This window comes from Pyricularia oryzae, chromosome 3 (genome assembly GCF_000002495.2).
Source record: "Pyricularia oryzae 70-15 chromosome 3, whole genome shotgun sequence".
NCBI lineage: Eukaryota > Fungi > Ascomycota > Sordariomycetes > Magnaporthales > Pyriculariaceae > Pyricularia > Pyricularia oryzae.
This window is the reverse complement of record NC_017849.1, coordinates 3,605,326-3,625,958: the sequence shown is the minus strand read 5'-3', so window position 1 is coordinate 3,625,958 and position 20,633 is coordinate 3,605,326. Positions and strand designations below refer to the sequence as shown.

Sequence of the window (20,633 nt, the reverse complement as noted above, 5' to 3'; positions counted from 1 at the left end):
TAAAAAGTAGGCTTTTTAGCTTTGTTTGCCATTCTCTTGGGCCCTGTTTCAGACCGTATAGCGCCTTTTCCAACAGTATAACTTGCATTTCCTTTGGATTATAGCCCATTTGCACTAAAATTTTAGCGGTAGTAGGGCTGCAAGATCTAGCCCAATCGCTAAAACCCTCTGGAATTTGCAAATAAATATCTACGTCGGTAAGGTCACTATTTAAAAACGCACCGATAAAATCGATTTGTTCTATTTCCCAATTTTGTGCATTAGCTATAGCCAATAATATACGCCAGGTGGGCGGTATACTAGTGCTAGCAAAAGTCTCGATATAATCTAGGCCTTCGACCTGTAAAAACCCCCTAACAACAAGCCTGGCTTTATACTTTATAGGCTTATTATTTTCATCCTTTTTTAATTTAAACACCGGCCGGGTAGAGATTAGTCTACGGCCTGTATGCATTTTAATTTTAGGGATAAAACGGAAGGTTTTTGCAGTAACGATCTGGTCGAATTCAGACGCTAAAGCTGCTAACCATTTAGCACTTTCAGGGCTTTTTAGGGCCTGTTGGTAGCTATTTGGTTCGCCGTCTTTAGTGGGCTTTTTCTTTGTTTTCTTTTGGGTTTGATAACAAAGATAATGCACGTAATCGATATCCATAGGATCTGGGTTTTCGAACTGCGAATTTAACTCCATATTCTGTATTTTAGGTGCCGAAAACACCGGAACTTCCGTTATTTTAGGTGCTGAATTAGGCACCGCTACCGTTATAAGCTCTGGGGGGCGAACAGTAGACTGTACAGGCCAGGGAGGAACTGTAATTGCGGGAGGTAGGGGATTATTATCCACTGGATCCAAAGTTTTGGCGCTGTAGATTTCGTCTTCAGGTTCAGAATTAGAATCCCCCTCTAAATCTGGATTTTCCCCCTCTGAAATCTGTAGCGTTTCCCCTGGAATAGCCAAATTTTCAGCGGGTATACCCTCTAAAATTTTTACGGTAGAGGTTTTATATACGGCCCGTCTGGCGGGGGCGTAAACCAACGCTGTAGAATTGGATAAATGGGCTAAAAGCCTTACTGTTTCCGTTCGGGGAGCCAATTTGTTGGATTTTTGGCGTTTTTCCAGCGGTATAATAGCCTGGCATACGGTACCAATAACCCGATAATGGCCTAAATTAGGCCTGTGTGGTAATCCAGGTTGAAATTCGGAATAAAATTCCTCGTAGGGTGTTAACTCCCTGTTAGTTACCGCTGTACGGTTAACTAAATCAACCACGGCTGACAGTAAATAACACCATAAATATAGTGGTAGACCTGCCGCTAAAATGGTAGACCTTAGCCTATCCAAAATAACCCTAACGGACCGTTCCGTTAGCCCGTTTTGGCCATGGTTGTAGGGGTTGGAGGTGCTAAAATTAACACCTTTACTTGCAAACCAATCTTGAAGCTCTGTATTTACCTCGTGCCCCCCATCAAAATGAAATTTAGTGGGGTAGCGCCCGTACGTAGCTTTTAAAACCTTAAAAAAGCCTTTAATAGCCACTAAAACCGTAGGTCCGGCTTTATTCCGTAGTGAGATCGACCACCGAAAACGTGATTTTCGATCCACTAATAACAAAAATACGGGTTTTTTATTGTGAGGGTTAGGTTTAAGGGTTACTGTATCACCCTCTATGGAATCGAGGATATTAGGGGGTGTAGGGAGTGCCCCTTTATTTGTACGCCTAACAGAGGTGGCTTTAATGCAAGTAATGCAGGTAATAGCCCTAATTTTGTCGAAATTAGGTAGACCGTCTGCGTTTTTAGCGGTCTTTTTAAGCAATAACAACCCTATATGCCCTAAGCGCCTGTGCCATAACAGGGCTTTTTGGGCCTGGATTTCGTCACAATCGCCTGTAATTCCGTCTCCTTCAGCTGTTACCCAACCATCGGTAGTTCGATTTAGGCTTAAAGGGAGGTAATTTACAGGGGCCTGCACTAATTCCGGTACTAAAGGAGGTTCTAACAACGGATTTCTTGTGTGGGAAACCCCCTCTTTTTCGGTATTAGCCCCTTTTGTATTAGGCTGCTTAAAAGGGTCATCTAGCGGCTTACCGGGCCTACGGGGCCCAATCTCACGTGGATTTTCAGGGGTTTTTGCACTAAATTTCTGCATTACAGGTAAATCTACGGTTATATCCTTATTTTGTTTGGGATTTAACACTTCCGTTACCGTATTTTCTCCCGGTTCCGAATCGGTGTAGATTTTATAGTCGTCTTGGTCTTCAGGGACTATATTATTTAGTTTTACCTCCAACGGGGCTGCGTAGCCCTTTGTAACCCCCTGTAAGGTTAGGCTAGAGGCGGTGCTATATTCACCAATTACACAGGCGTAATTCGAAACCGTAGATGTAGTATTTCGAATAAGGATATCGCACCCTTTTACCTCCAAACAGAACGAATTTTTGGCGGTATTTAGGCGTCCCCACGCCTTGCGATCCCGATCGTACAGGGTATTTTTTAATAATACGCCCCCTGTATTGTAGTGTATTAGCCCACTAACGATATTTATTCCAAACGAGGGGATATATAGCACGTTATTTAACGTAACCTCTCTAAATTCGTCAATTTTGGAGCCATACCGGACCTGTATTTTAACAGTTCCAGTGCCAATAGGCCTAACAGGGCCACCTCCGGTACCGATTTCGACTGTTGAGCCGGGGGTATAATCGGTAAAAAATTGCTTATTTGCAAAGATATGGTGCGTGCTACCTGTATCGTACAGGACCGGGTAGCCTAGCCGTCGGGGCTTAGGGTCCCTATTTACGCCGCTTCCAGGCTTCGTCTTAGCCTTAGAATTAGTTGCTAATACCTGTGGTTTTAGCGTTTTACCGGTATAATCGGGTTCCGAATCCGATTCCGAACATAATTCTATAACCCCGCTAATAGCGGAATTAACCTCCTGTTGCAGTGCCCGGTACGGTAAATTACCGCCCGAATCGCCTGCCTGTTCCAGGGCGTTATACGCTGCGCAAACGCTAACGTCACCTGGAATCGAGCCCGTAAATAACTCGAAATCCATTGAAATCATGGAAGTTCCAGCGTTCGATTCGCTGGAATTGGAGGATTTATTATCTTTTGCAATAGCCGAATCCGAATTAGGGGTTGATTTGCCCTTTTTTCGTGATTTGGAGGTGCCGTCCTGCCCATTATTTTCCTTTTTAGCGTCCTTTTTAGCGCCTTTTTTCCCTGATTTTCGACCTTCAGCCCTGTAATTAGTGGCTTTGGCAGTTGTAGAGCCTGAAATCGAATTTTCGGATATAAGGTCCGCCATAAGGTATTGCAAATTTAATCGATCCGAATTTTGGCCTATAGCCTGCAGGGCCCGTTGGGTACTGCGTTGGCGTTCGGTCCAGGTAGGGAACGTCCCCTCCAGGGCCCGTAGGTATTGATTTCGTACATCGATAGGGCTAATTTGCACGTTGGCATTCGCTAATCTAGCTACCAGGGAATTAAAACGGCTGTTAAATTCTGGTATTGACCCTCTAAATTTCGAAAAATTTAGGGCGTGAAATTCCCGATATAGCGAGTCTCTGCTAATTTCGGGTGCAACGGAATAGCTATCTTCCAGGGTCTTATAGGCCGTTACAGGGCTGGAATGCCATGCAATGGATTCTAAAGGTTCCTTGGTTAGGCTGTCTTTAATAAGCAATAATAGGACTGATTGCTCATGTTCCGGTAGGCTATAGCCAATTTCAGGGTTGGAAATAAATTCCGCAGCTTTTATAGCCCTGAATTGTACTATAAGTGCCTGTTTCCACAGGTCGTAATTGCTAGCCCCTACTAATTTGCAATTTTCGGGGAAGGAAAATACCCGTTTTGATAGTTCTTTACCTATCCCGTCACCTAGAATTAGGTTACCGGGTGGATTAGGTGGTGCGGTAGCGGTATTAGCGCTAAAAATCTGTGGGTTGGCCTCCAGATTACCGCTATTGGGGGTATTAATACCCGCAATACCACTAAAACTAGTGGGTTCACCATTTTTCAGCGTCAACAGAGATGTTAACTGTTGAATTGTGTGCTGAAGTTGATCCAATTGCGTAGTTAACGCTTTTAATTGCAGGTCTTGCGCCTGTAATTTAGCGGTTAGAACTTCATTCGGGCTGGATTCAGGGCCCCTATCCGGTGGAATTGGGCCTGGGAGGCCCGACATAGGGCTGTCTTCCATTGTAGGGTGGCCTGAATTATAGTTAAAAACTAACCTAGTCGCCTAAGGGTAAATACCCCAATCTAGGATTTTCTATAGCCGTTTGCCTTCTAACGGTTACAGGCCTATACTTGCCAAATATAGGGCTTATTGCTATTTTCAATGATCGAATCCACTGAAAATACAGGGTTGGAATCCCTAAATCCACAATTAATGGGTGCCCTGGTATTATTTGTACCGATCCAGGTGCACTAGCGATCGAAAGTTCAATTCGCTAGGTGGGTGCAGGGTAACCTGCAGGGTAATTTGCAGCGTTCGGTTAGTGGATCACTGGGCTATTAGCGGGCGAATACAGGGGTTTTGGCCCTGACTCGTTAGCGCAAACCCTAATTAACGCACTAAAAATTTGAACCAATCGCAATAGCGATGCACAACCCATAAAAACCACACCAAAAATTTTGGGATTTGCAATCGAGCGAGCGCTGCAGTGCCTGAAAATTGGGCCTGAGTCAAACGCTAATATAGCGACCCCTCACTGTAATTACAGGGGGGATAGGTGCTAACGTAGCACCTATAACCAACAATTTGCACAAAAACAGCAATATCTTCGTCAATATACGTGCTGCGGATATGCGACAATAACCAAATTAAAGCCTGAAAACAGGGCTTTCCAATAATGCAAAGTGCGCTTTAGTGCACTAGCTAGAACCTTTCCGGGCTCATAACCTGTTAATAACAATGGTGCTAACAGGGGATATAGGGGTAAACCCTAGGTGCGGCGTGGTAAATAACCAGTGCTAAAAGCGCTGAATAATAGGTAGAAATGCACTATAATTTTGGTACTGATAAATAATTGGTTGGGGGAGATTTTGCTTTATTTCCCTTACATACTCTCCGACATCGAAGTGGGGGTCCGCACGCCAGAAAAGGTTCCGGTGCCGCGAATGAATTTCCGAAAAACTAATTTGTATGGGTTTTTGAAAAAACACCCTCATTTGCATACAAACCATCTCTGGGTTTGCATTTAAACGTTGACTTGGTGAAATTTTCAACCCGGTACAGGGTAGCTGACTCGCAGGTGCAGGGTGGGTATTAAACCCGGTACAGGGTAGCTAACCCCACTCGCTGACCTTTAAATTGCATTCCTGCATTAACAAAGTAACGGAATTCCACCATTCCCCACTCCACTTCGGCACTAAATAAAATTGGCTATATACAAACAAAAGTGGGCTTATTACATGCAAAATAATGCATATAATTAACAGTTTTGTTAAAAGATATTATTTCGGCGGTATTGTTCGGTATATTTTAAAACAAAATATTAAACAGGAGCAATTAAAATATTACAATTAAAATATCGGGTAATTTATTTTTATAATAAAATATAATAGGTTAAAATAATTAAACGTTTGGTTGGGTAATTAGGGTTTTTAATAATTGGGGGTAAAATTATAATTGTTTTTAAATAAATATTAAAATTAATTAAAATTTGATTGTTGCTAAACAATTTTAAAATCGAATTTATTTATATAATAATAAATGTACCTTATATAAATTATATTCCAAAAATAATCCTCCTTAGTTTGTCACAAATTACCAAAATTATTTCGCCTAATTTGTTATAATTTTTTAAGGATTACTGAAATTATTTTTTTGGCGGTTACGTGGCGTTACGTGACTTTTTCCTTAAATAATCGATGTCCTGTCGGTCGGTAATTTCTTTGGGCGAATGTCGTTAGGAGGGGTGTGACCCCGCCTGGCCTCCCTGGTACCGGCCCAACTGTCTGGTCGTAACACCCCGCGGGTGACCAAACGGACCCTGGATACAATCTGCAGGTACTGCCAACTGCTGCATCAAGGGCAGCTTCACATGCAGCTCCGGCAGGAACCCCGCACTATGCGCACCCGCCTGGCACGGCCTTGTGAAGGAGCAAATAGATGAATGTAAAAGCACAGGAAAGAACGACCTTGGTATGTATAATGTTTTGGACTGGCTGCCTGGCTTGGCTGCGGTCTGTGGTTGGATTGGGTTTGTGATTGCAAAATAATTTCACACTCGCCAGGTCAAGATTGTGCCATTGTAGGCAGGTTAACATTAACTGAAACGACCACCGAAACAGCTGACAGTAATTACATTACAGTATTCCCATGCCCAGAATTGTTGATGTAATCAGACCAAATTACTTCTATACTTGATTGGGCATCATGTTTCCCCATCGAAAGAGCGAGATAACACCATGACCGCCACTGGAAAAAAAGAAGAAAAAAAACACAACGCCTGCCATATTCCAAACGTCACAAGAAAACGACTACAACGCCCCCCGAAAACTCATTGATCAGCCATTTCGGCATCCTCCCCATTCAACGCCAAGTCATCCTCGAAAGCCATCTGGATCTCCATGACCTGCCGCAGCTGCTCAAAGTCCAGCTTGCGCCTCTTGTAGGCCGCGAGGCTCTTTGCTGTCCTGACGACGTTTTTGATCTGCCGGCCGTTGAGGTCGCCCTCGGCGAGCTGGTCGTACCCCCGGTCGTCAATGTCGACGCCGCCGTCGACCCCTTGCAAAAAGTTGCGCCAGATGCGCACGCGGCTCGACGCCGGCAGGTCACCGTAGCGCAGCGGCACGTGGATGCGCGACTTGAAGGCGTCGTCAAAGGTCCGGATGCGGTTGGTCGTCATGAAAAGAATACCGCTGTAGTACTCGAGCGTGCGCAGAAAGATGCTGACCAGCGAGTTGCGCTCCATGTCGTGCAGCGACCGCCGCTCCAGGAACACGTCGGCCTCGTCGATGAGCAGCACCGCCTTCCACGCCCCCGCCAGGTCCAGCGTGCGCCCCAGGCGCTCGTCCAGCGCCGACGCCGACGTCCCCAGGTCCCCCGACGACACAATGTACAGCGGCCGCCGCGAGAACTCGGCCACGCACTCCGCCGTCAGCGTCTTGCCCACCCCCGGAGGCCCGTGCAGCACCAGGATCAGCCCCTTGCCCTTGCCCTTGACGATGTCGTCAAACGAGTCCCCCGCCCGCTGCGTATGCTCCGCCACCAGCGCCTGCACCAGCTCCTTTTGCCGGTCCGGCAGCACCAGCTGCTCGAAGCAGCCCGCGTTCCACTCGATGGCCCGGACGCCATCGATGAAGAGGTCAAAGAACCTCTTCTCCGCAAACGAGAAGCCCCGCACCAGAGCCGACGCCAGCACGCACTGCTCGTCCGTCAGCGCCGTGTACATCTTGTCCCCGCCCGCCACGAGCTCCGCCTCGTCCGCGCTGCGCTTCTGCTTGCGCCTGCGGTTCCTGTCGTGCGTCGCCAGCGACGTCGGGAACGGCGTCACGCTGAACGACGTGTTGCCGTTGATGCGGTGGTGCGTGAAGCAGTCGATCATGGTGCGGCTGTCAATGTTGAAGCGGTTGCGCTCCTCGTCGAGCGCGATGCCGCGGTATTCCACAAAATGCTGCCCGGCGTGCGCCTCAAACTTGCGCCCGCGCTCTAGCAGTAGCTTCTTCACCGCCTCGGGGCTCGGATGCAACGACATTGGAAAGACGGGCAGCGAGTCGATGGGCATGGCGCCGCCGTACTCGGGGATCTGCAGGTGCGAGACCCGGAGACCAAAGTCGTCGCCGTCAAAGTCGACGTACTGGCCAGTCAGCTGCAGCGCCGGTCCACACCTGGTGCTGACGTAGTCGTACGACAGAAGCTTAAAGGCCCGGCTCTGGCCAAGAACTGTCGAGTACAGCATGATGCCGGGCCTGAAGATGGTCCAAAGAAGACGATATGTTATCAGTCCTCGCTGCTTCAGATTCTCAACCTCCTTGATCTCGTCGGCAAAGTGCTCGCTGATAAACTCCATCAGGAGACCCATGTGCGCTGCCCTCTCCGACTCTGCCTCTGCCTTCTTGAGCTCCTCGGTCCTCTTTCCGAGTTCAGGGTAGTAATGGTAGAGAACCTTGGGCTCAAACTTGAGAGAAACGTCCTTTGTGTGGAAGGAGATCCCAGGGAAGTCACCAATCACGTCGCGGAGGACGTCCTTGATGGCAGGTGAGTTGACGCTGAGGCTGGTCTCGCGGACATGTTTGTTTTGAGCATCATAGACGCGCGTGATTGTGAGAGCAAACTGATTCCACCAGTTGACCTGTTGGTCGGGTATCTTTTCATCCTCCTTTGGCTCTGCAAAGTAAGCCTTACCCTTCTTGGTCCACCTCTTGTCGAGATGCATCAGTTCGGCCCTCATCGGTGCCTTCTCAAGCTCCTCCCGCTTGCGCTTCTCCTCTGCAGTGACGGCATCAGCTTCATCTTGGCCCTTTTGCTCCTTCTTTTGCGTGCCATTCTGCTCCTCGTCTCCGCTGTCCCCTGTCTCGTAGTCATCATCCTCGTCGACATTTTGGGCAGCGATCCTCATATTGACGGTTGGATGAACGTGAATGTATGGGAAAGGGGATAACAAGAGCGAAAGAAAAAGGCCAAGATTGATGATTCAAGAATCACCAAGGACAGATTGTCAATGGAGGGGAACTTTCTTGAAGCTTTATAGACAAGATATCACCCATCCTTTGTCCTGGTATCCTCCAAAGCACGTCATAGAGGCATGCAACTTGCCTCTAGGCACCAGCAGGCTATTCCCCATCCCAGCTTTTTAAAGGCATATTCTGAGTCACACCTAATAGCCTGTATCATGTAAACCCTGCGTAACATCCACACCGACTGCGCACAGATGAGGCACAGTAATGAGGGGAAGACGAGAGTCTGCCTCATTGGTTCCTTGGAGACTTTTGGTAGGATGTTTTCGATAGTGTTGTTCTATCGGTAAAAGTGTGTAACAAGGGCAGGAACAGGATGAGCGATGAACAGAAGAAGAGGGGGAAAAAAAGGTAGTCATAGTCAAGCGTGAAAACGTCTTATTAGACTTAAAGTACAACAAAGAGAGTAGGAAGTAAAGTTAAAACTTGGTACATGTAGATAATTGTCTTGAAGGTACAAGTGGACTACCACCAAGGCATCACAATCACGCTACCTGATTGAGCAGTGTTAGGACGTCGAGTTGAGCCTCATTAGGAGTTTGATAGGGAAACATGGGCATAGCATATCCCGTCTTGCCATATCGGTGTATGACTGACCACTTGTTCTAGGTGGGGCCGCTGCCTGATGCTGCGCCGGGGTGGCACTGGTACTTGCCGTTCCGAGCCGATGGTAGACCCCGTTTTTTCCGGCAGGCTAGAGTGGCTTGCTTTTGCCGAAATCTGTAATCACCAATGGTGGACGGTATCGGATGTGATTGCCTCAATGTCCTCAGGCAGACAAATCCAAGACAGTTACGGATGTCAAGAAAGAGAAAAAAAAAACAGGAATGGACAAAAAGGGGAGCGATAGGCAAGGCTGTTCGCCCCAAAAGATAGCAGTTTGTCCGAGAGCCAATCGACTGCCAACGCATCAATGCATCTGGAGCAAGCCCATCAGACTGACCACTATAACATGGCGGCTACAACCAACGCGACCATCTTTCTGCCGTCAGCCCCAGGCCCGCTTTGAAACGCTACATCACCCAGACCCAGCCTCAGCATGCTGCACCACAAGGGAGCGTGGGAAGCACCTGCAGCGCCGAGGAATTAAGGTCTGACAATGACATACCGTAACGAGAGAGAAAAATTGACTTTGGTGGCTGGGAGTTTTCCATGATTGCATCGGCATGCAGCATTCCTTTGAGAGATGGCTTGATTTCTGGCCCAGGCCTTGCCTCGGGGATTGCATCAAGTGAGTCACTTGACCTGCCGTAGACTTTTTTTTGGTCCTCCTGTAGCACAAAAAAAAATACTACATGTCACTGCCAGTAGATGGAGTGCGTAAGAGAACGGAAAACGGTCCAGCCTAGTCCTTTTTAGCGGGCGTTTGAACGGCAGTAGTATGGGTGGTGCCTTGGGTGCCTAGTTTTAGCCCTGAAATTGACAAGCTATGATGCGTACTGTACCTGTACCTTGAACTCAACCCTTGGTTTCCTTTTTTTTCCCGGAGAAGATGTCCTAGTCTGGAATATAGGCTGGGAAATTCCAACCTTTGTAGGTTGTGTGAGAAATTTTGAAGCCCCAAGCACTTCTTCGTGGTGGGCATGAACGAGAGAAACAGATTCCATGACATGGGCTCAATCCAGGGTGCACAGCTGCACAGCTGCACAGCTGCAGGGCTCCCCTCCATTAGGCAGAGGAGGAAAACTCCGGCAAGGCTCCAGCAAGGGCGGATTTTGGACTTTGGCGGGGATTTTAATTGCCACGCGATCGTCGCGATGTTCGCGTGTGCCGAGAACGCCCTTGGTCAAGACTTCACCCGGGCTCGTCGTGAACAGGGATCAGTTCAGAAGTGCCTCAAACTCTCGACGCGTTGATTGGCAGCCAGGGCAGCTTCCCCATTTGCCTATTTCCCCATTCAATGCGGGCCAGCTGGCAGTCTGAAGCAGTGCACCACAAAAGGATGATTTGACTTGTTACTGTACTAGACTACAACGGTAAGTAAGTTAGTAACATTGGGTCGATCCCGAAAGAGGACGTGGGTTCCCAACCATTGTCTTCTACCGTAGTTCTACGAGTACAGTACCATATTATTTGACTCCCGCCTGGCTTGCCTGGTCCCTTGCATTCTTTGTCAAGCCATCGTTGAAACGCTATTGGGAGGCGAGCCTGCGCAGTATGCCACTTGTCCTGCGCTAGCCGCCTGCCGCCTGTTTGTGTTCGGGTCTATACTGTAGTGCCCCTGGTTTGCTGGCATTACGTGCAGACACGACAGAATTGGTGCAACACATGAATATGAGAGAAAGCGAAGGAGAGAGAAAAAAAGGCAAAGCAATCATGCCTTGCTTTTGTCGGGCGCTTGCTGGATCCAGCTTCCAGCAAATAAAAGTCGCGGATACCTTGGTGCATTTGCATGAATGAAATTGGAGCTGTCCGCCGTGTTTCCCTGATTTGTGCTTGGCTGGAGCAGCTGGCCCAAGCTCCACTTTAGACAGGAACGAGATCCTGTTGGCCCAAACGCCAAAACTACGCCCTACGCGTTACTCCATAGAGTTTTACCACGTCCCGGCACGTAAAGCAAGACAGCCCATAGGCTTTGGCTGCACCAAAGACCCGTCAGAGGTCTGAGCGTGTAAGTGCCAGTCGATTAATTGTTTGATTGATTCCCCTCCCCCCTTTTTCAACTTTTGGCCTCGACCTGTCCGACGACAAGCACACCTGTCCTACTCTATCGCTCGCTTCATTCGATCAAGACCACTTTTCTTGCTGTCGTTGGCGATACTTTTTTGGATCAATAATTGTTTGATAAAATTTTCTCTGTACAGCTTAATCAATCAAACCGAGGACGCTGCGCTTCTCGTACACCCTCGCACACGCGGCGTGTCCTTGTTAATTAGTACACCGCTGCGCCCGATTAAAATCGCGTCTGGGCCTCGTCAAAAGCGGCCACCCCCTCCGCCACGCCCGGCCAATTTGAGAGACCGCTTGCCACTTAAATCCCCAGACCACCTAAAACCTCCCTTCTCGTCATCCACTCGCAATAAGAAGACGTGTGCCCGCATACTACCAATCCTCGCCCCTCTTCTCCTCTTTTTTGACGACCTCACTCTTTAACAACTGCATTTGCATTCAACTGGAGGCGATAAACAAACAAACATACCTGACACTACCCAAGGGAAGCTTCGCGATTCAGGTAGCAAGCAGCTGCACTAGAGTTGGCCGTACACCTCCTCGGTTGCGAATCAATTCGTTCTGTTTGTCCTGAACCACACACACTGCATACAAAAACCTGTCCGCCCACCTATCTACTTCAAAATGGCCAGCACTATTCCTCGTCAGCCATTTGCTCCTCTGGACGGAACCCGACTACAGGGTTTGACAAGTCTGAAGAACAGACAGAATGGTATGCGACACATTTCTCCTAGCTTCCGTCCGTTTCGTGTATCGCCCAGTCAATCGCACGCACCCCCCAAAAACTATCGGCGCTTTGTCAGTTTCGTTTCTTGTACTATTGCATGTGTAACCGATTGTTTTTCTTTTCGCTACGTGACTTGCGGAGTAGATTTCAGGATGCCATTTGATCACTGGACAATAATTTTGCGAACAAGCGATGCTGACTTGCTGAATGCTTCCCATAGCTTTCTCTCCTGCTGGCAGTGGCAAACGAAAGGCCGATTCTATTGATACAGACGATTCGGAGAATGTCGACCCTGCCCTGTTCGCCAAGAGGTCCAAGGGATCCGACAGCTTCTTTTCAAATGACTGCTTCAAACCCTCCACCTTCATCCTGACCAAGGCTAGCAGCGGAAGTTCTATTTCGCCAAAGACCACGGCCACACCATCTCTGAACAAAATCAGCAGGCCGATTGCCAGGCCAAGAAGCACCATCCAGTCCAGGTCGCCCATCGCAAAAATTAACTCGTCCGTATCATCGTCCACTCCTCTCTCAGCACCTGCAGGCCGCTCTCCGACTCGAGGCAGCAAGCGCGTAGGCATCCTCTCCAATCGCCGCCGCACAGCCAGCCCGTTTACGCGCGTGGACCCTCCAGCATTCGGCAAGAGCAGCGGTCGTGGCGCAGCAGCACCATTCTCTTTGGACGCCGCCCTCAAGGGCACCGTATCAAACTACGCATCGCGCCACAATGTGCCGGCGGCACCCGTGGTTGATCTCTACGATTCCCTGGATAGCTCGTGGACTTTCGAGATTCACGAGGACACCCCAGAGCAGGAGATGACCAACCTGTTGCAACACAGCACCTGCGTCCTCGATATCAGCAGCGATGAGGAGAGCGAGCAGAAGGCGGTCCGGGAACGCGCAGAGGGTCGGGACAAGGAGAACATCCCACCAGCTGATGACGTCAGCCAGGTCCGCACCCGGCGCAACGAGGACGACATGCTCGTCGAGAAGATGCGTGGACCTCTTACCGAGATGAAGGCTTCAGACTACTATGCCGATGGCTGCGGTCGTGACTCATTCATCCTTGTGCCTGGAGAGTACGTCGACGACGAGGATGCTGAAACCGTTCATGGCGACGAGGAGCCAAGGGCGCACGATGACATGGACACCAAAGACAAAGCCAAGTTTGAGTTTGCGCCAGAGCTCGACGCTGATATCTCAGTCGACGCGCTGATGAGCAGGAGAGACGAGCCTGCGCCGCAAGCTGCGCTCCTGCAACCTGTAGAGGGCACCGGTGAGAGCTTTGAGCTCTGGGAGAGCGGAAGCTCAAGGGATGATGCTGAACTCGAAACCCCAGCTAGCCCATCTCCCGACAGCCTTGCGGTTGAGGAGAAGCCCGAGGCCACAGCAGAGCCAGCAGTTGAGGCTGAGCAACCAAACCCTGAAATCCTTGCTTCATGACATGGCGTTCATGTTGTTTTTTCTTCATCGGCGCCTTGAGCGGTTTCTTTCAGCCTCGACTCTTTCAGCTGGCTATGTTAATGTGTGACACAGGGATGACGTTGGTTTCAAGGAGTTCTACAAGGCGTCAAAAGGGATTTCTGGGGTACTGTACTGGATATTGGTCATGAGGTTTGGTTTATGGCGTGGGAATCTGGGACTTTGATTTGATATTTGATGCACTACAGTTTCGTGTTGTTTTTTTTCCTCCCTGTTTAGGACAATATATACTTGCAAGTCACTTTCTTGTTGACCCAAGCCTCTCAGTAAAAGCTTCCAGTCCTGACGATGTCGGCATCGGGATAAATGACAGTCACGTGATTCGTTCTAGGCATTCAATGCTGTGGTGGCGGGGTACAATATCAGGAGAGCAGACATCAGGAGACAATGCTGTAGGATGCACGCGTTGGTTCTCTTACAAAGTATTTCAAGTGTGTCACTCGACGAGTCTAGTGTCTATCACTTTCGTGAAACATCATCCCTTTTTCAAATAACTGAAGCTCGAAGAAACAGTCTGACATTTTCATTTCACAACTCGTCAATCCACATTCCCGGTCATCAACTACTATACCTCCTCCAACTTTTGGCTTGACATACATTTGTCTTGTTTTTTTTTCTTTCTTATCACACAATCCTCCCTAATCTTGGTGACCTATTCAGCATGACTTCAACCAGCGGCGAGACAACTGCCGTACGTGGGGCGCTGATCGTGCTCGAAGGCCTCGACCGTAGCGGCAAGACGACGCAGGTCCAGCTGCTGGAGAAGCGATTCCTCGACCTTGGGCGCAACGTCAAGGTTATGAGGTTTCCTGGTAGGTTTTTGTTCTTCTCATTTTTCTTCTCATGGCTTGTTCCATTCGACGCGCCTTCGTCTTAACTCGACCGTGCTCTAGACAGGACCACGCCCATCGGCCAGATGATTGACGGATACCTGAAAAGCCAGGTAGACATGGACGACCATGTCATTCACTTGCTCTTTAGCGCAAACAGATGGGAGGCAGCGTAAGTAATCATGTTGTTACTCGTAGAAAGAAAACACCCTGGCCTCCCTCATCCTCTTCTACTAACCAAGAGAAAAAAAAAAAACAAAAATCCCCATTCCAGAAAACAAATCACCGACCTGCTCTCCGCCGGCACGACGGTGCTCTGCGACAGGTACTACTACTCGGGCATGGTCTACAGCGCGGCCAAGCAGAACCCGGCCCTGCCGCTGTCGTGGGCCCGGGCGCCCGAGGTCGGCCTTCCGCGCCCGGACTTGGTCCTCTTCCTGGATCTGACTGAGGAACAGGCCAAGGCCCGCGGTGGTTGGGGCGATGAGCTCTACGAGAGGGCCGAGATGCAGCGCCGGGTCCGGGAGCTGTTTTGGGGCTTGAGCATGGGTCGGATCGAGGCCGGCGGCGGCAGCCAGCGCGAGGAGAGGGCCCGGCAGGAGGAGGAGGACCTGCACGTGGTCGACGCCAGCCCGTCGGTTGAGGCTGTTTGTGAAGAGATCTGGAAGGTGGTGGAGCCGAGGGTGGACGCTGTTGGCAGGGGTGAGGTTGGCAAGGTTGTGCGGAGGGTGTCATGATTTGTCCTTGCATTCTTGCTTCATGCTTGAGCCCTCTTGTCCTCGCTTCTGCACACTCATCCTGATACCCAGAAAATAACCATCAATGTGTATAAACCCCACTGTGTTCTGATCCACGCTAAATATTCATAAGTGTTGGGCGTTGAGCCCGACGTCTAGACTCTAGACTAACTCTCATAGCAAACTCCGAGTGCGAAAATTGCAAACCACCGGGGGTCCCTCTGCCCGGTTTGTACGATGTTGAAATCCAGTTCCCACCTAAAACCCAAAGATCCGAAATACCCAACCATGAACGCCGTAAAACAACAGGACGAGACAGAGCACACAGCGTTCTCTTGCCCCCGCAGGCCCTGTTATGAGCCTTTTGGCATGCATCGCTAGGCGTCACTGCCGTTGTCCAAACTGATATCAGTGCCTGTTGACACCAATCAGGCTCAGGAACTCATTACGAGTCCTCTCCCGGCCTTCGAAGCAGCCCAGGACGCAGCTGGTGATGGTTGTAGCCGTGGTCTTTTGCACACCGCGCGTCACCATGCACAAATGGCTGGACTCCATCACCACTGCAACACCCTGAGGCTTGAGCACCTCAAAGATTGCATTCGCCACCTCCTTGGTCAGACGCTCTTGAATCTGCAGGCGGCGGGCGAAGAGCTCCGCGATGCGGGGCAGCTTTGAAAGTCCAATAACAGAGTTGGCAGGAATATAACCTATGTGCATCTGTACGGGTCGCAAGATGAGAAGGTGTTTAGCAGATTGTTCAATGTTCATCCCCAGAGTCAAGGAGATGTTCCTTACCTTGCCGGTGAACGGCACCAGATGATGCTCGCACATGCTGAAAATCTCAATGTCCTTGACAATGACCATCTCGTTGTGCCCCTCGTGGAATATGGCGTTGTTCACAATGTCTTTTATGTTCTCTTGGTAGCCCTTGGTGAGGAAGAGCAGAGCCTTGGCGTACCTGTCGGGCGTGGCCAGCAAGCCCTGCCGATCTGGATCCTCACCGACACATTCCAGCAGAGTCCTGACGGCGCCGCGCATGCGTTCCAGCCGCTCCGCCGCCTGCTCCGGGGTCTCCTCCAGTCTTGCGCGGGTTCCGACGCCTAGATGAGGATGGTCATGTCAGTGAGACGGTTACGGGCAGAGTGGAGACGGCGCAAGGCTACAAGAGCAGTATTGTGGGGGAGAAGACACACTTGGCCTGCTCAAGCCGTCAAAGTCTATGAGGGGACTTGGTGACCTCGTCGGGGCCTCGGGCTTCTTTTTGGGCTTCGGTGGGGGCTCGTCGCGAGGGTCGCGGGCGGCGTTGCTCAGGCTCAACCTCCTCTGCGAGGATTTGATGACGCCATTGACGCCGTGGTCTGACTTGCGCTTCTTGTGTTTCTTTTTTGTGTGCTCTGTTGCACCGGCGGCGGGCTCGTCGTCTCGATGCTTGCGGCTTCGTTTAGTACCGCTGTTACCCGAGCTCGAACTCGAGCTCGCAGCCGGTGAGGTCCGATCGTCGGCCCTCCCCATGACGCAAATGCAGTGCAGATGGTTTTTTTGGTTTTGGTTTTTTTTTTCTTTTTCTAATTGGAGGGGTTCGGTGAATTGGGTAGATGTAATATTGTGTGGAGTTTCGATGAATCCTGAAGTGTTCCAGTAAAAGAGCTGATTACCAAGTAGCTCAGAAGTGGGTGGTTGGATGAGCTAACAAAAGTTGGTATAAAACCAAATTTGGGTTTGTCTGATCTGATGTAGGTCTAACTAACATTGTTTCCCACCATCCTCGAGTCAAGTCTAGACCCTGAAAAATTCCCATCTTACCGCGGGTGACCACCCATCCCGAAGGTCGGCTGTCCGTCGGCCCTTGCGTTCTCCAAAAAAAGAAAAAAAAAATTGCTTGCAGGCCATACACATACCTAACTTGAAGCGCAACAAAAAAAGGTGGGGTGACCTATTTTTTTTCGCCTTCTTCAGCTGCACGCTTCCCCCAACGGAGCTTAGCTTGATGACCTTGTGGGGTGCTCAGATCCTACCAGGAGAAGCAACTGGCAGAGCCGCGGTCGCATGGTGTCACGTTTTGAAACCAAGAGAACGCCAAGCCGCAATGCTAGGTGCTTTTGCCGGTACTGTACCACCGGTACGATATTACACTTGTCCCGCACGTCACGTCAGTTTTGGGCGTGCGCAAGTGCTCCACAGCAAACTTGGTCGCGAGCTTCAACATCACACCAGAAAAGACATCCTTGCAATTAACGGAGGTAAAAAAGTATATCCACCCACTTCTAGTCATTCACGAACCAGAATAGGACTACATTTGCGCACTGGCCACAAGCAGAACCTTGTGTAGTATTATCGATATCCATTATCGGCGCGTCGTTTTTTGAACGGGGTTATCCATCTAGAGTGGGAAATACGATGGCGTCTCCACCAGCCTACACTCAGTCGCCCATCGCGCTCTCACCACCGCAGCCATCCAACAGCCAGCTGCCTCTCACCGCGGCAGCCCTCAGGAACAACGCGTCGGCCGTCATCGGCCACAAGAAGCGACCATCGATAGCCGGCGACGGCAACACCGCCCCATCCGTCAACAAGCGCCGCAAGGCCTCAACCATGTCGGTGACCTCGGTCCCGCCCGGATCCGCCCACCCGCTTCGCCAGACCTCGTTCCCGCCAGAAGACATGGGCGGCCCGCGCTCCCCGTCGGCCTTCTCCGACAACATGAGCATCGTGTCGGGCAGCCAGGTCAGCGCCGTCGGCAGCGGCGTAGGCCCGCTTCTTAAGAAAAAACGCGGCCGCAAGTCAAAGGCCGAGAAGGCACGCGAGGCGGAGCTGGCAAAGGCCACGGGCTCGAGTGCTGCCCCGTCGGTCGGCGGAGGTGCTGGGGGCGGAGCTGCTGATGGCAAGAGCGTGGCCGGTGGCGGGAAGGGCGGCGAGGAGCACGCCGAAGAGGAGGAGGACAATGAGGATAACGTGCACATGAGCATCACTTCGGCCAAGCGGTCCGAGGCGCAGGCGCAAGAGGAGAAGCGGCTGCGTGCGATGCTTACGCGGTGCATGGACGCAGACCAATTTGACAGATATTCCAACTGGAGGGCGGCCAAGTTGCCGGATCCCGTCGTTCGTCGTGTAAGTCTTGGTCGATACATGTCTACGCTTGATGTAGACTCATTCCTAACATGTTCCACTTTGATCACAGATCGTAAACGCAACGGTATCACAATCAGTGCCACTGCAGGTGGTTACGGCGGTCCGCACCGTCACCAAATTCTATCTTTGCGATATCATAATGATAGCGCGCCAGGTGCAGGCCGAGTGGATCGCGAGTGGGGAGGAGCCGCAGGCCGCTCCTGTGACGGAAAACGAGGACGGAAGTTTTGAAGTCGGCGAAGAAATCCCATGGCCAGGACAGGTCATGTCCGCGGCGGAGGAGGAGGCCGCCGAAGAGGCAGCAGCTGCAAGCCAGGCTGACAGTAGCGCAACACTCAACAACTCCTTCCCCGAAGGTGGTGCCGCATCCGCGAGCTTTGCTAGTCGCATCGATGAGAGAGATCGACAGAAGCGGGAAGTTATTCTACGGGAGCCGCCCCGAGGCCCACTGCGGCCAGATCATCTCAGAGAAGCGGTACGTCGCTACCAAGCGTCCGCTCAGAGCCAGGGAATAGGATCCCTTAGGGTTTGGCAGGAACAACAAAAGAACGGCGTAGAAAGGTTTCCGGTCAAGACTGGAGGGAAGAGGATATTCAGGTGATGACTTGACCGTGTTATTCTGCATCGGGCTACAGTACGAGGCAGACTTGAGCGGTTGACAAGAGGAGATTGAATGGTACGTCTGATTCTTGTAGATAATTTCTAGCTCAAACTTTTGCGAACACTCAGCTGGTTTTGAGGGCATAAAAACCTGCCAAGAATCGATCAAAACTTTGTTTCACATTTGATATCCCAGTGCAGAGATAGAAGCAATCAATACTCGGATGCACATCAAGTGGGTATGTAATGACAATGTCTGTTATATTATATGACATCAATTTGGAAAAAAAGCTAAACACAAGAAAACCAGTCAAGACACTATCAAAACAACTCGTGCGGACGCTCTAATTCATGGGTCTCTTACACTCCCTTCCATCCGACAAGAGATTCTCCGTCGTGAGCTGGAACCTTTTCTCGGAACCGGATCCATACTTTGTCAAAAAGCTTGAGGCTCGGTCCCGCAATGCAACGCTACAAACATGCTATTTACAAAAGAAAGCTGGCGGCAGCGAGGGCCATGACGAAGCCGACCGGGGCGGCAAAGGTGGCAGCACCGGCAGTGACGGGCTGGCCGGTGGGGGCGCTGCTAGAGGCACCACCGGCGACGCCACCGGAGCCCGAGGCAGCAGGGGTGCCGGAGCCGGAGCCGGAGCCGCCGCCGGGAACGGCGGCGGTGCCCTTGTTGGTGCAGTTGCCGGGGGCGAACTGGGCCTGGGTGTCCATGAGGGTCTTGGAGAAGCCCGAGGCGACCTGCTGGGCGAGCGACTGGACGTCCTGGGGCACCTTTGAGACGACGGCGTCGATGAGGGACTTGGCGTTGGTGCCGAGGTCGCCCGACTGCTGGTAGATGACGCCGCAGAGGCTGGCGTCCTCAAAGGCCTTCTTCTTGTCGGTCAGGGCGCTGATGAGGTTGTTGGAGTCGCTCTGGAGGCCAGACACCTGAGCCTGCAGGGTGATGGCCTCGTTGAGCGTGATGGATGTGCCGGCGCTGACGTCGCTGGCGCCCTGGTTGAGCGTGGAGGTCAGGGTCGACGACGCCTTGGAGAGCGCCGCGGGGTCGCCGTTGAAGTTCTTGATGCTGTCGGTCAGGTCCTTGATCTTGCTGTCGACGTCGGTCACGACGCGAGAGATGGTGGCTAGGTCACGCTCGACCTTGGTCGGGGCGTCGCGGCGGACGTTGGTCGGCAGGTCGAGGGCAGCGACGGCGCCGACGAAGACGAGGAGGCTTGAGAGCTGCATCTTGGCTTTTTGTTTCTACCTTTTCGAAAGGGTTTAGGCTAGAAGCTGGTGATAGTCGGAGATGACTTGGTAAAGATTATTGTTCTTTGTTCTGAATGTCTCTGATGGTTCGATGGAAGCTTGTGTGGATGAGGGAACAGTCTAGGAGTTTCAACATGAGAGACCGAGACAGTTCATATATAGATATTCCAGCCACCTGGGACCCCGAAGAAGTTTGGTCCCGTCACTCTGACTACCTTAGGTTATCGAGCCACTGCCAGGGGGGGTGTGAATTGACGGCGAGTACGTGCACACCAACAAACACACTCGTCTCCCTCCCCGTCACAGCACTATGCTCTCTTTTTTTTCAGGAACAAAATGACGCAAAGCAAGGATGGAACCATACCGATGATCTTCGTCTGAACAAACAAACCTCTCTTCTGCACTCAATCCGGGAGGGCGAAACGGAAACAAAGAGAGTTAGGGTACGTACCCCCGATCGTGTGTTTGTGTGTGTGATGCGTGGGCTTTGGTGGGCTGTGCTAAAACGCACTGACA

General features: G+C 50.8%; 7 protein-coding genes across 7 annotated transcripts; 3 read left to right on the top strand and 4 right to left on the bottom strand.

Moving 5' to 3' along the window:
• Positions 1 to 4,946: 4,946 nt before the first annotated feature.
• MGG_16808 (uncharacterized protein) lies at positions 4,947 to 5,409 on the bottom strand (the record flags this gene model as incomplete). The annotated part of the gene is made up of 3 exons (XM_003712252.1): positions 4,947 to 5,005; positions 5,069 to 5,137; positions 5,295 to 5,409. Coding segments are annotated over 3 exons (243 nt in total), but the record flags the coding sequence as incomplete, so codon positions are not given.
• A 697-nt stretch (positions 5,410 to 6,106) lies between these two features.
• MGG_11021 (uncharacterized protein) lies at positions 6,107 to 9,572 on the bottom strand. The gene has a single exon (XM_003712251.1). The coding sequence runs from the start codon at positions 8,565 to 8,567 to the stop codon at positions 6,507 to 6,509; it is 2,061 nt and encodes a 686-aa protein (XP_003712299.1). The 5' UTR covers positions 8,568 to 9,572; the 3' UTR covers positions 6,107 to 6,506.
• Positions 9,573 to 11,241: 1,669 nt separating this feature from the next.
• Positions 11,242 to 13,820, top strand: MGG_12986 (uncharacterized protein). The gene is made up of 2 exons (XM_003712250.1): positions 11,242 to 12,067; positions 12,303 to 13,820. The coding sequence occupies exons 1-2, from the start codon at positions 11,980 to 11,982 to the stop codon at positions 13,520 to 13,522; spliced, it is 1,308 nt and encodes a 435-aa protein (XP_003712298.1). The 5' UTR covers positions 11,242 to 11,979; the 3' UTR covers positions 13,523 to 13,820.
• A 130-nt stretch (positions 13,821 to 13,950) lies between these two features.
• Positions 13,951 to 15,305, top strand: MGG_09457 (thymidylate kinase). The gene is made up of 3 exons (XM_003712249.1): positions 13,951 to 14,373; positions 14,455 to 14,563; positions 14,666 to 15,305. Exons 1-3 carry the CDS (start codon positions 14,223 to 14,225, stop codon positions 15,126 to 15,128), a joined length of 723 nt encoding a protein of 240 aa, XP_003712297.1. The 5' UTR covers positions 13,951 to 14,222; the 3' UTR covers positions 15,129 to 15,305.
• MGG_09458 (GTP cyclohydrolase 1) lies at positions 15,086 to 16,977 on the bottom strand. Its single transcript, XM_003712248.1, has 3 exons — positions 16,322 to 16,977; positions 15,924 to 16,228; positions 15,086 to 15,845 (listed from the first exon to the last, which is right to left on the bottom strand). The coding sequence occupies exons 1-3, from the start codon at positions 16,638 to 16,640 to the stop codon at positions 15,537 to 15,539; spliced, it is 933 nt and encodes a 310-aa protein (XP_003712296.1). The 5' UTR covers positions 16,641 to 16,977; the 3' UTR covers positions 15,086 to 15,536.
• Positions 16,978 to 17,525: 548 nt separating this feature from the next.
• MGG_09459 (uncharacterized protein) lies at positions 17,526 to 18,858 on the top strand (the record flags this gene model as incomplete). The annotated part of the gene is made up of 2 exons (XM_003712247.1): positions 17,526 to 18,236; positions 18,307 to 18,858. 2 exons carry the CDS (start codon positions 17,526 to 17,528, stop codon positions 18,856 to 18,858), a joined length of 1,263 nt encoding a protein of 420 aa, XP_003712295.1.
• Positions 18,859 to 19,088: 230 nt separating this feature from the next.
• MGG_09460 (cell wall protein) lies at positions 19,089 to 20,096 on the bottom strand (the record flags this gene model as incomplete). Its single annotated transcript, XM_003712246.1, has 2 exons — positions 19,089 to 19,113; positions 19,348 to 20,096. 2 exons carry the CDS (start codon positions 20,094 to 20,096, stop codon positions 19,089 to 19,091), a joined length of 774 nt encoding a protein of 257 aa, XP_003712294.1.
• Positions 20,097 to 20,633: the final 537 nt, after the last annotated feature.

Excerpts from the sequence above, each read along its gene's own strand:
- MGG_11021 (XM_003712251.1), bottom strand. The coding sequence starts at position 8,567 with ATGAGGATCGCTGCCCAAAATGTCGACGAGGATGATGACTACGAGACA.
- MGG_12986 (XM_003712250.1), top strand. The coding sequence starts at position 11,980 with ATGGCCAGCACTATTCCTCGTCAGCCATTTGCTCCTCTGGACGGAACC. Across the intron at positions 12,068-12,302 it reads TCTGAAGAACAGACAGAATG|CTTTCTCTCCTGCTGGCAGT; the intron begins GTATGCGACACA and ends TGCTTCCCATAG.
- MGG_09457 (XM_003712249.1), top strand. The coding sequence starts at position 14,223 with ATGACTTCAACCAGCGGCGAGACAACTGCCGTACGTGGGGCGCTGATC. Across the intron at positions 14,374-14,454 it reads CAAGGTTATGAGGTTTCCTG|ACAGGACCACGCCCATCGGC; the intron begins GTAGGTTTTTGT and ends ACCGTGCTCTAG. Across the intron at positions 14,564-14,665 it reads GCAAACAGATGGGAGGCAGC|AAAACAAATCACCGACCTGC; the intron begins GTAAGTAATCAT and ends TCCCCATTCCAG.
- MGG_09458 (XM_003712248.1), bottom strand. The coding sequence starts at position 16,640 with ATGGGGAGGGCCGACGATCGGACCTCACCGGCTGCGAGCTCGAGTTCG. Across the intron at positions 16,229-16,321 it reads TGACGGCTTGAGCAGGCCAA|GCGTCGGAACCCGCGCAAGA; the intron begins GTGTGTCTTCTC and ends ATCCTCATCTAG. Across the intron at positions 15,846-15,923 it reads TGGTGCCGTTCACCGGCAAG|ATGCACATAGGTTATATTCC; the intron begins GTAAGGAACATC and ends CGACCCGTACAG.